This window comes from Mauremys mutica, chromosome 2 (assembly GCF_020497125.1).
Source record: "Mauremys mutica isolate MM-2020 ecotype Southern chromosome 2, ASM2049712v1, whole genome shotgun sequence".
NCBI lineage: Eukaryota > Metazoa > Chordata > Testudines > Geoemydidae > Mauremys > Mauremys mutica.
This window is the reverse complement of record NC_059073.1, coordinates 143153897-143166673: the sequence shown is the minus strand read 5'-3', so window position 1 is coordinate 143166673 and position 12777 is coordinate 143153897. Positions and strand designations below refer to the sequence as shown.

Below are 12777 nucleotides of genomic sequence, written 5' to 3'. Positions count from 1 at the left end.
AAGGCAGTTTTAAAAGAAGATAAACCCCCCTAATAGGGTCCCTTTGTCCGTTCTGTCTCTGGACTTACAAAAATGCTGTTAGCCAGTCATGCCTGTGACGGGCGGGTAAACTTGGCTACAGAAGGCTCGTAAGACTTGCTTCAGAGAGCAGCAGCTGCACCAAGCAATGCACTGCATGGCATGGCCACTGCTTTTTCTTCTGCTGCCAGTTTTAGGCCCTAATCCCAAGGCTGTTCATGGCTGAGTCTTTCCACAGCCTTCAGTGGGCTTTGGATCAGGCCCCTCCTCCAAGCCCTGGTCACGTGTTTCCTGTTCAACAACAGCTCAGGTGTGTGCAAAACACTCAAGCGTGCTGACCAAGAGGGGCAGGATCAAAATCAAACAGGAAGTACTCAATGGCTGTAGGAGGTTTAGGTTCACGTTCCCCTTCTGCTTGATTTGAAACCTCATCTCTTCCCACTCAAATGAATGGCCTCAGTACTGGGCTAGGAGGCAATCTGATGTGAGAACTGCCTTAATCCTTTGTGGAATCTGTTCCACTTTCACTGTGTATTAACTGGGCCAACATACCCCTACTGAAGCCCCCCATGGTGTGCGGGTTAGGGTGCTCAGCTAGCATGTGGGAGACTCTTGTTCAAATCCCCAGTCTGCCTGCTCAGAGGACCTCTAGCTAATGAGGTAATAGCCCTTGTCCCTGGACAAGGATCATTTTACAGGGCCTTTTGTTCCTTTTAATTAAAGATTAATTGCAGCTGGCTGCAACCCCCCCCCCACTCACTCTTTGTCCACCATGATCAGGATACACACTCAGGTTGTGGCAGACCCCAGGGCCCTCCCCTGCTCTTTTGAAGGGTGTGAACTGGGGGCTCCCACCTCCTGGGGAGAGTCAGAGGGGGGTGATCCCTGTCCAAATCCCCTTCCTGTCCCAAGAAGACAATGGCCTCCTGAGAAGGGGGGGGGGGTGTTCAGACAAGGATGGCCCATCTCAAAGGACAGTCACCAAGGAGGCAGGAATCCATGTGCAAACCCCTGCTGAACAGGCAGCTGGGGGATTTGAACCAGGATCTCCTACAACTCAGTTGAGTATCCTAACCACATCTAGAGAGTGGGGATTGTGTTGGCCCAAATCACATTTAATTAATGTGAAACAGCTTCCACAGGAAAGAGGGAGGTCACCTGCCCCTCCATCAGTCTAACAAAAAGAGGAGGGTAGACAAACACCAGAGCATATTTGAACCCACCTCTCCCACACCCTAGCCACTGGACTGTAGGGGAAGCTGCAGGTAGTTGCTGGCCCAAGTAACATTAAATTAAAGTGGAACAGCTTCCACAGGCAAGAGGACATGAGCTGAAAGTTCAAGGCACACCCACCACAGCTGCATTCAACACCTGCCCTGCTTAACGGGGGGAGGGAAGTTGAATCTGCAGCTCCTAGAACCGAAGCACCTATTGGTTTTGCTGTCATTCAAACAATAGCTAATTAATGTGGAACAGCTTCCATAGGCAAAAGCAAGGGAGCTCCCCATCCCTATACACCATACACCTGGGCAGCTGGAGCCCCTGTTCAGAGTCCTTCATGAGAAGTAGAGGGCAGATTTGAACCCACTGGGGATGCTACTTAGGTGAGCTGCCTATCTCCTGCATTATACCGGGAGAGACAGGTTTTTGTCAGCCCATTAAGATTGCATTAGTATAACAGCTTCAGCAGGGCGGGAACCCCAAACCAGTACTGTAAGGGAAGTGTCCATGAGCCGATGGAGTGATCGGGCTTGGTTCATAAAGCCTGCCAGAGCATTCTGTGCTTCCACTCTGTTTTCATCCTGTGCTTTCTCCACATCTTCAAATGCTTCCGTGCATGTTTGCGCTTTCTCCAAGATGTCTCTTTTCATCTTCTGGGACAACATCATTGTCCATGGAATCACCAAGTGCCAGGCATTTCAATTAATTTATCAACACATTTATACGTTTGTAGACTTTAATGCCATGGTTAGATGGTTCCCTCTTAGAGCATGGCTGATGACTGGAGCACTACAGAGGCTACCTTCCACAAGGATGTCTTCAAACCCACTGTCTTGCATCACATTGCCTCTATCACACATGAAATTCACTGCACAATGCTTGCCTCCCATCTCGAGGTGGTATTGTCCATTTCATCAACCATGCTTTGCAGGAGATTGCTTTATCATAGATGACACAGGTCCAGTCTCGGCCCAGAGAGTGGACCATAGCCTGAAAATATTTCAGCATGGTGTACACTGTATTAACATGAGTTGCTGGTGCAGGAATCGTTGAGCAGTAGCCAATATTTATAAAATAGCAGACAGACAACATCTCAAATCATAATGACAAATAATGGCCAATATGTTGATGTAATACGTGGTACAAAGAGGCTCCTACTGTCATGTGACTACAGACTTTGATTTAAATGAAGGCAAAAAAGTACAAGGAAATGCATAAAATCTGTGACTTGGGGCTAAACAGGTCCCAAACTTTCCAAAACACTACTATTTTAGGTACATAGTTGCATTATCAATTATATTTAGAAGCTTTCTGCCAATTTTGGTCAAAATTAGCCAATGTTGCTTCCAGTTATGGCCCTTTTTGTGATTTTATGATTTTTCCACGTTGGATGCCAGATAACCTTTAAACTTTATGTGATAGGGGAAAACTGCACCACTTCCAGCATCTCCATCCACCCTCGTGATGACCACCAGCTCTGTGCCTAATGTGTGACCGCAATGACATTTTTCTAGCTGATGGGTTACCCTAACTCATTAATAAGACTCCTTTTTAAATCTGGATGTAGGCTAAAAGGTTAATGCTGGGTGCTTGAGAAGGGGGAGTTGCCTTTTTGTATTTGCCCAAACTCTGTCCTCCTTGCTATGTAAACAAGGCTAATGCCTGCATTTGTCACAAATCAGACCCTTTCAGAGCAACTCCTCAAGCTCTAGGCCTTGTTCTGGACCCAGTTAAGTCCAACAAAGCTGTTCCTGGCTTCTAAAGAAGCCGACTCTGTGTGATCTACACAAGGAAGAAGGGAAGCAACTTCAGTTGCGTACTTAGCCCTGGTTGGAGCTGGGCTTCCCACAGGACATTTTGCATTAGGGCACTGTGAGAAAGGCTGGGCTCCTGGCCTCTGACTTAAGAGGTGGAGGAAAGCTACAGCCTTCAGGATCAAGTAAGTAGGATGCTGTAGTGGGGCAGCTGCCCCATTCCCTGAGAATTTAGGCTGCAGCAGGCCAATGTGCCTGTGCAGATGAGCAGCCAATCAGAGAAGGACTTATTGGGAGCCAATCAGGGCCCAGATTGGAGACAGCCAATCAGGGCCAGGCTCAGCCCTATATAAAGGCTGCCCAGGAAGGGAGCAGTCAGTCTGTCCCAGATCTTCATGAAGGAAGGTCTGTCTCCAGAGGTGGGGAGACCAGCACCTGGGACAGCATAGTGCTGGGCAGGCCTGGGGGAGTAGAAGGGAACTCCAGCCTGGTGTCTGCCAGACTGCAGGCCCTGAGGGTAAGGGCCTAGCAAGTGCGAGGGGCCGAAGGGGAAGCAGCCCAGGGATGTGGAGAGAAGGAGGGCAGGATGGCTGCCACTAGAGGGTCTCTGGGTTGGGACCCAGAGTAGTGGGCGGGTCTGGGTCCCCCCCTTCCCCTTTGCCTTACACCTGGCTGATGGGAGTGGCCATCTTGGGCTGAACCAATCCCCTGCCAAGAGGGGTGTGACTTTGGGGGTGCAGTTGCCCACATTGGCTGGGGTGCAGAGAGACAGCTGATTGACACGCCCCCTCCCCAGAAGGGGGCAAGGATGGACTAAGGGGCACTGCCGGAGGGCAGTGGCTCAAAGAGGATGCCGCAAGTTGAGAGCGACATGGGCTCAGATGCCAACCAAGGGTGAGACACCACCAGGAGAGGGCACTCCACTGGACTGAGCTAATTCCCGGAGTCACCAGCGGGAGGCACTGTGGTGGTGAGTCCCAACACCGTTACACCCCCATCTTGCAAAGGGTGTCCTTGAGGAGCAGGGTTGGGGTAACTTTTCAACTTTAGACCAGACACAGAGTGAATTACCTTTACCCCACAAGAGGGCACAAATGGACAGGGCTGAAGGGCAACCTAGAGAGATGTTTTTGTAAATCCCTTATAATTAAGGAACAAATAACTTCTCAATTTAAAACAAACTGCCCGGTGAGAACAATGTCACAGTAACAAACTGAAGTAGCTGGAGAGGAAGTTTAAATGTGAGATCTCAGCTAAAGAGATCGCATCTTCAAAGCCCTGTACAAAGTATTATATATTGCTAAGTGTTAGCTATCTAAATGAATCCTTCCCTTTCCAATTCAATGTGAAACAGCCGTGATAACTTGCATATAATTAGTTATTTCAACTAGGTCCATAGGAAAGTTTCATCTGACATCTTTTCGTTTTGTTTTCATTCTAACCACACACAGAGCTTTACACTCATAGAATATACATCCAAATTTACACTACATCCGTTCAACACACATAACGGTCATCATCTGGCAAACAAACTGAACGGACAACATTAAGCAGGGGCTTAGTGTACTGTAACACCTGAGGTATGTGAACTTGTGTATCTTAAAAACACAAATCATAGAATCAGACTTAAAGGTCAGAAGGGACCATTATGGTCACCTAGTCTGACCTGCACAACGCTGGCCACAGAATCCCACCCACCCACTCCTGTATCAAACCCCTGACCTATGTCTGAGCTATTGAAGTCCTCAAATCATGGTTTAAAGACCTCAAGGTGCAGAGAATCCTCCAGCAAGTGACCCATGCCCCATGCTGCAGAGAAAGGCGAAAAACCCAAATGCACATAAATCTAATGTACATTAAAAGGTTTAAGTCTCTCCAAGTTAATACGGGGCCTGACCATACATTCACTGAAGTCCACTGCAAAACTGTTGCTCCCAGTCAGGGGCGGCTCTAGACATTTCGCTGCCCCAAGCACGGCGGCACGCCGCAGGAGGCGCTCTGCCGGTCGCTGGTCCCGCGGCTCTGGTGGACCTCCCAAAGGCGTGCCTGCGGAGGGTCCACCGGAGCCGCCTGCCGCCCTCCCGGTGACCAGCAGAGCGCCCCCCGCGGCATGCCATCCCAAGCACGCGCTTGGCGTGCTGGGGTCTGGAGCCGCCCCTGCTCCCAGTGATCTGTCAAGGTCAGTGTAGCAAGCCGGTGTGGCTCCCCTCCTGCCCAGTGGAGGGAGCGCCTAGCCAGAAGCCTGAGGGGGCAGGGCCAAGGAGCGTCGAGCCCTCCCCTCCAAGGGTCAGGCGGCGACCCGGAAGTATAAAGGCTGGCCGGCAGAGCTCAGCAGGGGGCCAGCCGCCGCAGGGAGTGCCGCAGGGAGCTCGAGACTGGGAAACCTCAGAGACCCAGTTCAGCTGCCCAGACTGGCCGGAGCTTCCCCTGCCCATTACCCAGGGGAGCCCCCGGAGCTTCCCCACCCCTGCTGCTACCCGGAGGAGCCGCCGAAGCACGCCTGGCCAGACTTCCCTGAGTTACTGCCAGACCTGCCACCAAGCCCTGGCCGCGAGGAGCCCATGCTGGTGGACTGGCCGGGGACCGACGCCACGGACAAGGTAGGCCCTGAGGGGGAGACCGGAAGTAGCCCGGGGGTAGCTGACCCCAGTCAGGCTGCAGACACACCCCAACCTATGTCAGTGTGTTTTGGTCAGGAGCCCCACTGACCGGTCAGCGGTGATAGCCGCTGCTAGGGCCCCGGGCTGGGACGCAGTGGAGTGGGTGGGCCTGCGTCCCCCCTGCCACCCCCCTCACGGGTGGCAGACTCCCCCTCAACCAACGCTCAGGCGTAAGAGCCCGAGCTTAGGTACAGGATTGATTCTTCGCTCAGCCCTGAGCCAAAAGGGTCTGAGCCTTATGACTCTCTGTGTTTGGTGCCCTAGGGCTGGGCCCCTTTGAACTGTACTGCTGCTCCGCCCTGACCCAGAGGGCCTGAGCTCCTTGAACCTCTGTAGTGTTGCTCAGCCCTGAAGCAGAGGGCCGGAGCCCCTTTGGCCCTGCATTGTTGCTCAGCCCCGAAGCAGAGGGCCTGGGCTCCCTTTGACTCTGCAGTTGCTCAGCCCTGCCGAGGGGGCCTGAGCTCCTTAGACTCTACCTTGCTGCTCAGGCCCGTGCCAGAGTGCCCGCGCCTTGGGGCTTGTGTTTGTCGCCCAGGACCGCTGGGGGACCAGACGTCGTGTAGCGAGCCAGTGTGGCTCCCCTCCGCCCCTCGGAGAGGGTCGAGCCCCGGTCATAGGCGCCGACTTATATGGGGCTCTGGGGCTTTAGCCCCAGGAATAAATCCCAAGCAGGGGCTCTGCCCCACCAATGTTTTTTCTCCCCTGCTTGGAGCGCCCCGCCGCCGCCGCCAGGGCTGGAGAGCCTCCCCCCTCCCCTCCCCTGCCCGGCCCCAGAGAGCTTAACTGCCTGAACGCAGGCAGCTGCGTCTGCGTGTCTCAGTCTCTTCCTTGCCGCTCAGCTGCCTAGCATAACAGCAACAGCAGTCAGCAGTGAGTGCAAGCTGCTGCTGACTGTACCATCTCTAAGTGGACGGGGAGGGGGGCCCGCTGTGCTGGTGGCAGCCCTCCTCCTCTGCCCCACCCCGGAGGCTGGAGGCTTAAACGCAGGCATGTCTCTCTCCCTTGCCTTGCCTGTTGCCTCTGCTGCTGCCAGCTGCTGTTGCTTGCTGGAGCACCGGCCGGGGGAGGGGAGGGGGCTGTGCCATGTTTGGCATCCCTCCCCTCCCCCTACCTGGAGGAGATGCAAAGGGCACTTCCGGCCAGGACTCGGAGACTGACCTCACTCACCTGAGCAGGTCCTGGGCTTCCGTGAGTGTTTGACCCTATGATTCCCCCCCAGCCCCCACTCCTGCCCAATGCTGGGGAAGGGGCAGCCCCATGCCATCCCCTCCCACCGTCCCCCCCACTGAAGCTACGGTGAGGGGCTGCAGGCTGCAGCAGGGGTCAGGGAGGCAGGAAGCCATATGTGAAGGCAGTGCCCCTCCCCTCCAGCATCCACCCACCACAGGGCAGATGGGGGAGGGGGATTCATAGACCTACCTGAGCAGCTGGGGCTTGGGTGAATTTTATGACACCCTGCTCCCCTGCCCCATAGCCATCACCATGCAGACCCCACTTCTGCCCCATGCTGGGCAAGGGGCAGCCCCATCCACAGTGAAGTTATGGTGAGAGGCAGCAACATGGAAGGCCAACTGTGATGGCAACCCCCACCCCCTAGTACCCATCACAGGGGAGGTGAGTGAGCTTTCTGGACCTGAGGGGCCCTAGGAAGGAACATATGCAGTGACTGTGGTGCAGAGTGAGTGTGCTGTGGGGGGCAGGGGGGAGAGGAGGGGTCCCTCCCCTGGATCTTGCTGCTGCCAGTGGTGGTGATGGGGAGTCCTCTCTGGCCCTAGCCCTGGGGCAGCCTGTCTGCACCCCAAGTTCCTCATCCTCAGCCCTGCCTCACCCCAAAGCCTGCACCCCCAGCACCGAGCACGCTCCTGCACTGTGAACCCCTCATCCCCAGCCCCACCCAAGAACCCTCACCTGAGGGGAAAAACATGCAACTTAAATTTGGTGGTCAGTTTGGAGTATCATTGTATTTAGCACAATATTTGATTATTTTACACCCTTCAAAGTATGTAACTGGTCGTATGCAGGTGTTTTCTCTGAATACTGTCTGTGTGCCTCAGTTTCCCCAATGCATTTCTTAAGGCTCTAGATGGTGGGATAAGGGGGTGTGATTGTTGTAAAGCCCTAGAGGGCCAGTGTGATGCTGTCTGCACAGAGAATGGCTGACACCCTGTCTCCAGGCAACTGATGGCCTGGGCCACTCTCCTGCAAGGTGCCAACTGAAGGTGTTGGAGAACAAAAAGATCAGGTGGCCTCCTAATGCTTGGAAAAGAGACAAAGGCCAGAGGAGGGAGTGTCAGTTCCTGTGCAGACTTCTGGGAAGCGCATGGTGTGGAAGGGGATGCTGTGATGCTTTGGAACAACTCCATACAAAGCCAGTCAGGACTCTAGGGGAGCCTCCTCTCTGAGCATACTGTCTCCAGGGCAAGAAGCTTACACCTTCCTGGGTCTGACCTCGGAGCATTCAGCATGCCCTTCCACACTGTGCACTTTCCGCAGCGAGTCTGCCCAGGCAGGTCCTGGGGCAACCAGAGGTCCCTGCACCCCAACTCCGCAGTCAGATGTGACTCTCAGCCAGACAGTAAAACAGAAGGTTTATTAGATGACGGGAACACAGTTTAAACAGAGCTTGTAGGTACAGAAAACAGAACCCCTCTGTCAGGTCCATCTTGGGGGGTGGGGAGCCCAGAACCAAGTTCTGGGTCTCTCCCCATTTCCCCAGCCAGCTCCAAACTGACACTCCCTCCTCTGGCCTCTGTGTCTCTTCCGGACAAGGAGGCCACCTGATCTTTGTCCCCAACACCTTCAGTTGGCATCTTGCAGGGGAAACTGAGGCACCCATACAGTATTCAGAGAAAATATTAAGGACATTCCCACTTCATCACAACAGGTGCAACAAAATATAATACTGTATATTGAAGTAGGCAAGTGCTGCTTCTGACTTTCCACTTTTAATTGACCTTTGTAATCTTGTGGCACTGATGCATTGTAGCTTCATTTTATATCGGCTTACAGGGCGGGAGCCAGGGCCGGCTCCAGACCCCAGCGCGCCAAGCAGGTGCATGGGGCGGCATTGTCCTGGCAGGGCGGCATTTGGCTCCGGCGGACCTTCCGCAGTCATGCCTGCGGGAGGTCCACAGGAGCCCCGGGAGGAGCGGACCTGCCGCAGGGACGACTGCGACGGGTGCGCTGGTCCCGCGGCTCGGACGGAGCTCCCGCAGGCATGCCTGCGGATGCTCCACCGGAGCCGCGGGACCACGGGACCGTCCGCAGGCACTTCTGCCACGGGACTAGGGAAGGGCGGCGCAAGCGGCGCGGCGCGCCGCCCTGCTTGGGGCGGCGGAATTTCTAGAGCCGCCCCTGGCGGGAGCGGGGGGGCCCCACCATTTTGGGCCCCACCAAAAATTATACAAACCTGCCGCCTATGGCCCCGGTCACACACCTTTACAGTCAGCTTGTTGTACTGTGCAGTCCATCAGGACAGGCTGACTTTTATGCACATGCATACAGTGAACTAGCCTGTTTGCTGAGCACTTGAAGGGAAAGGTTGCTCCCCAAAAGATAAGCAACATGCAGTGAAAACTGACTTGTCTCCAACAGACATTCACCTGTGCATCCAGGGCTATCCAGCACAAGGGATATACCTCGCTTAAGTCCCATTTAATCAGGAGTAAGGGGGCAGAACAGGCACAACCTAAATGGGACTGAAGTGATTGGGTTGGTCTTCAGTACAGGAGTGAATTCTGCCCACAGTAAAAAAGTCTGAGACTTCAATTGATAGGAATATTCCAGTTGGTATGACTCTTCCTTCCCCCCGCCCCACAGCAAACTAACTGATTTATAACACGGCAGTGCAGAATATAGCCAAAGCATTTACATTGCTGAAGGTTTTGAACAGGAGACTACAAATCTCATGTTGCATCAAGTTAAAGGCGCGTTGGTACAGTCTGCTGTTTAACAAAACCCCAGTATGTTCAGTGCATGGTGAAAGTCCCCTGAAAAATGAACACATGACCCGGGAGTGCTAAATGCTGTCATTGGGCAGCTGGTTTTTATTGTGTTTGTCATAAACAGATAGTTAAGGGTTAAAGTCTGTTTTACCTGTAAAGGGTTAACATGCAGTACCTGGTGACCACCTGACCAGAGGACCAATCAGAGATAAGATTTTTTCAAATCTCTGTGGAGGGAAGCTTTTGTCTGTGTTTTCTTTGTCTCAGGTACTCTTTTGAATCTAAAAGAGACCAGTCATGTCTCCAAGTTCTCCTGGAGTAGTTTCTACTAATTAATAGTGAGTATTAATTAGAAAGGCGAATTAGTCTTATGATTTGATTTCTATATTTGCAATTGTGTGTTTGCTAAAGGAAATGCTTTATTCCTGTTTGCTGTTATTGCTTTTACTGAGAAAGGGGGGAGGGGGAATTCTCTCCAGAGATTGATAAGGTTATCCCCTATGAGTGTCCAGCTTGGGCTCATAGAGATTCTGTATTTTCTTTTTGTTCTCTTAATAAACTCTTTTTAAGTTCAGGACTTGGTTAAGTTCCTTACCTGTGGATTCAGGGGAAGGAAGCTAGGCGCCACTCTGTGGAGACAAGGGTTGTCTCCAAGCAGAGAAAGCAGGGAAGGGAGAGGGAAGTGAAAGGAATCTTTCTCCCCCTGTGATTTGATCTGTGCTTCCCCAGGAAAGTCTCTGGAAGGAGGAGGGGGGAACAGAGGGGTGTCTCGATTCACCGAAATAATCGAGTGGTGGCAGCGAGAAGGAAACCTACCCTAAAGGTTAGGGTGGGGGGAGAATACCTGCGGGTCCCCATCTTTGAACTCACAAGCTCAAAGTGGGGGTGAGACCCTAGGACATGGTGGCATGCGGGTCCTCACCTTGAAACCCCCCAGTTTCAAGTGAGGGTAGACCCATGACAGTGTTACTGAAAGAAAATCAGGGGAACATTACAGAAGGGTCTAATCCTTTACCCCCACATCTAGAAACTGTCTCCAGAGAACAAATAGCTTATCAAGATCCCCCCTTACCCTTTGCTGAGCAAATATTTAAAATCACCCTTGTAAAATTCTTCTCCTCCATTCTCACGTCATTTAAAATGGGAAATAAAACATAATTAGTTTTAGCCCCAGTGTTCAGGTAGGCAAGTAGATTTTAGTTTACCTTGCCTAGTATGTTTTCATAAGGATTTTGAGAGGCTGATATGGATCATTTTGAAAGCTTGCCAATACATGCAGTTGATTTACTGGGAAGCGGATCTTCCAGGACTGACTTCTCATTTCTTGTCACTGAATGGGAAGTGTTTGTGTGTCTCCATCCTGGAATAAAAGACAAATACATCCTAAGTAAATTATCACAACCATTCAGAATCTTCCATATAGAAGCTTTTTCAAGAAGCAAACAGTGCAGGTAGCCAGCCACCTCTTCTATACATGTGATAGGAATAGCCAAAGCAGGGAATTTTACTGGAATTCAAACCTTTAATTTAAAATGCATTAACCCATGAGTTTAATTAAAGAAACACAAATAAACTAAGCCCATCCCTCTCTGGATTTGCCGGTGCATTCTGTTCCGTCAGGCGCCCATCCTGCAACTGGATCTGCTAGTGATACCTTGCACCAGCAGAGGTGTTTAAACCCAGAATCTCTCCAACTAAAAAGATGAGCCAATCCTACTTTTTAGCTCCTGTTGATCCTGCTCCCAATTAAGTCAATAGAAAAACTCCCATTAACTTCCCCAGTGCAATATCAACCTCTAACGACGCAAAGGGGCTCAACTGCGTGGGCCGCCAACAGAGTTTGGTTGTGAAACTCCTGCCCTTCCTGCAGCACGGCCGAGTGGACTAGGACATGGGAGATGTGGGTTTTGCTTGGATCACTCTGAAGCAAGTCACTTTGGACTAGATTCACAAAGCTGGGCTGAGAATTCCACTTGTTGACAGGGCCCCGGGAAGGGGGAGTGTTAAGACGTTGGAATCTGGACCTCTCAGAGCTACTGCTGAAAAGTGTTATATAAGGAGCTAGATTTGATTGGATGGTAGAGGGGACCCAGTAGGGAAAAGGTTGAGAACCCACACCTTAGCTGGTCAACATTTTTCACCAAAAACGCTGCTTCCCCAATTAAAAATGACTTTTTGATCAAAATCAAAATGTAACTTGATTTCTGGTTTTCAACAGCTGAAAAATTTCAGTTTTCTTTTTGAGGTCCATCCCCCTCTTTTCAGTGAAAACAGGGAAGGGGAAATTTTTCCAATGTTCCTATAGTCAAAAGACAGAAGTTCTGTAGCAAGGTTTTCAGGGTGGGGGTCATTTTGTTCATATTTTCAGAAAGACAGACACAGCTTTATATTTTAAGCAGCTCTATAGCAGATTGAAACATCTCTGGGGACCAGTCACTAGAGAGCATCAAATCCATATGCTCCTAGCTTGGGTTATGCTTCTACCGACCCTGGCCCTCCACCCAGATGAAATCACTTTGGGTCCCATGCTGGCCTCTCCGATTTCAGGATCGGGGCCTTATTTGCGAGCCCTGCCCCAAGGGAAGATTTGATTGTGTGTATTGCACAGGGGCCAAGCCTACGGTCAGTGCTTAAATAAACAATAGCAATACTCCGCGCGTATTACACTGGAGCTTCAATGTGCTGCTCAAACCTTTGTGATGTATCCCTTGCCTCTGAATGGGTTAGCATCAGAGAGGAAACAGCTCCCTTTATAACAGGTGAGACCCACACTGGCTTGGGAACAACCCCACCCGAAGCTAACGGGGACAATCCCTGCTGGGTTTGGTCCCTTACCTACTGCACTGTGGGTTAATTAATGTTGGGAAGCTTTGAGATCCTTAAAGAGTAGATGCTACTGAATATCTACCGCCTATCTACCTTGAGCCCTGTGGATGAAAAGCAAAGGATCATGATCCCCATTTTTCATTGAGGGAAACTGAGGCAAAGGATGGGAAGTGACTGGCCCCAGGTCACCCAGCAGGCCAGAGGGAAAGCTAGAAATAGAACCCAGGTCTCCTGCATCCCTGTCCAGTGCACCAGCCCCTGGGCCACATCACTGAAAACACCCACTGCTTCCTAGCCTGCAGCTTCCCTGTGTAATCGTTAGCCGGGCCCTGAAGGCTTCAGCACAGTTGCACA

General features: G+C 51.7%; 1 protein-coding gene and 1 long non-coding RNA gene across 2 annotated transcripts in view; one reads left to right on the top strand and one right to left on the bottom strand.

The window, feature by feature from the left end:
* Window positions 1-5277: 5277 nt before the first annotated feature.
* Window positions 5278-12777, top strand: part of LOC123363770 — a 53787-nt gene continuing 46287 nt past the window's right edge. The window contains exon 1 of the long non-coding RNA XR_006576891.1: window positions 5278-5593. This is a non-coding gene — a long non-coding RNA (uncharacterized LOC123363770). The remainder of the gene's footprint in view (window positions 5594-12777) is intronic.
* Window positions 10567-12777, bottom strand: part of LOC123363766 (1,5-anhydro-D-fructose reductase-like) — a 34766-nt gene continuing 32555 nt past the window's right edge. The window contains exon 10 of the mRNA XM_045005121.1: window positions 10567-10957. Coding sequence (XP_044861056.1) covers window positions 10915-10957 — 43 coding nt within the window. The 3' untranslated portion in view covers window positions 10567-10914. The remainder of the gene's footprint in view (window positions 10958-12777) is intronic.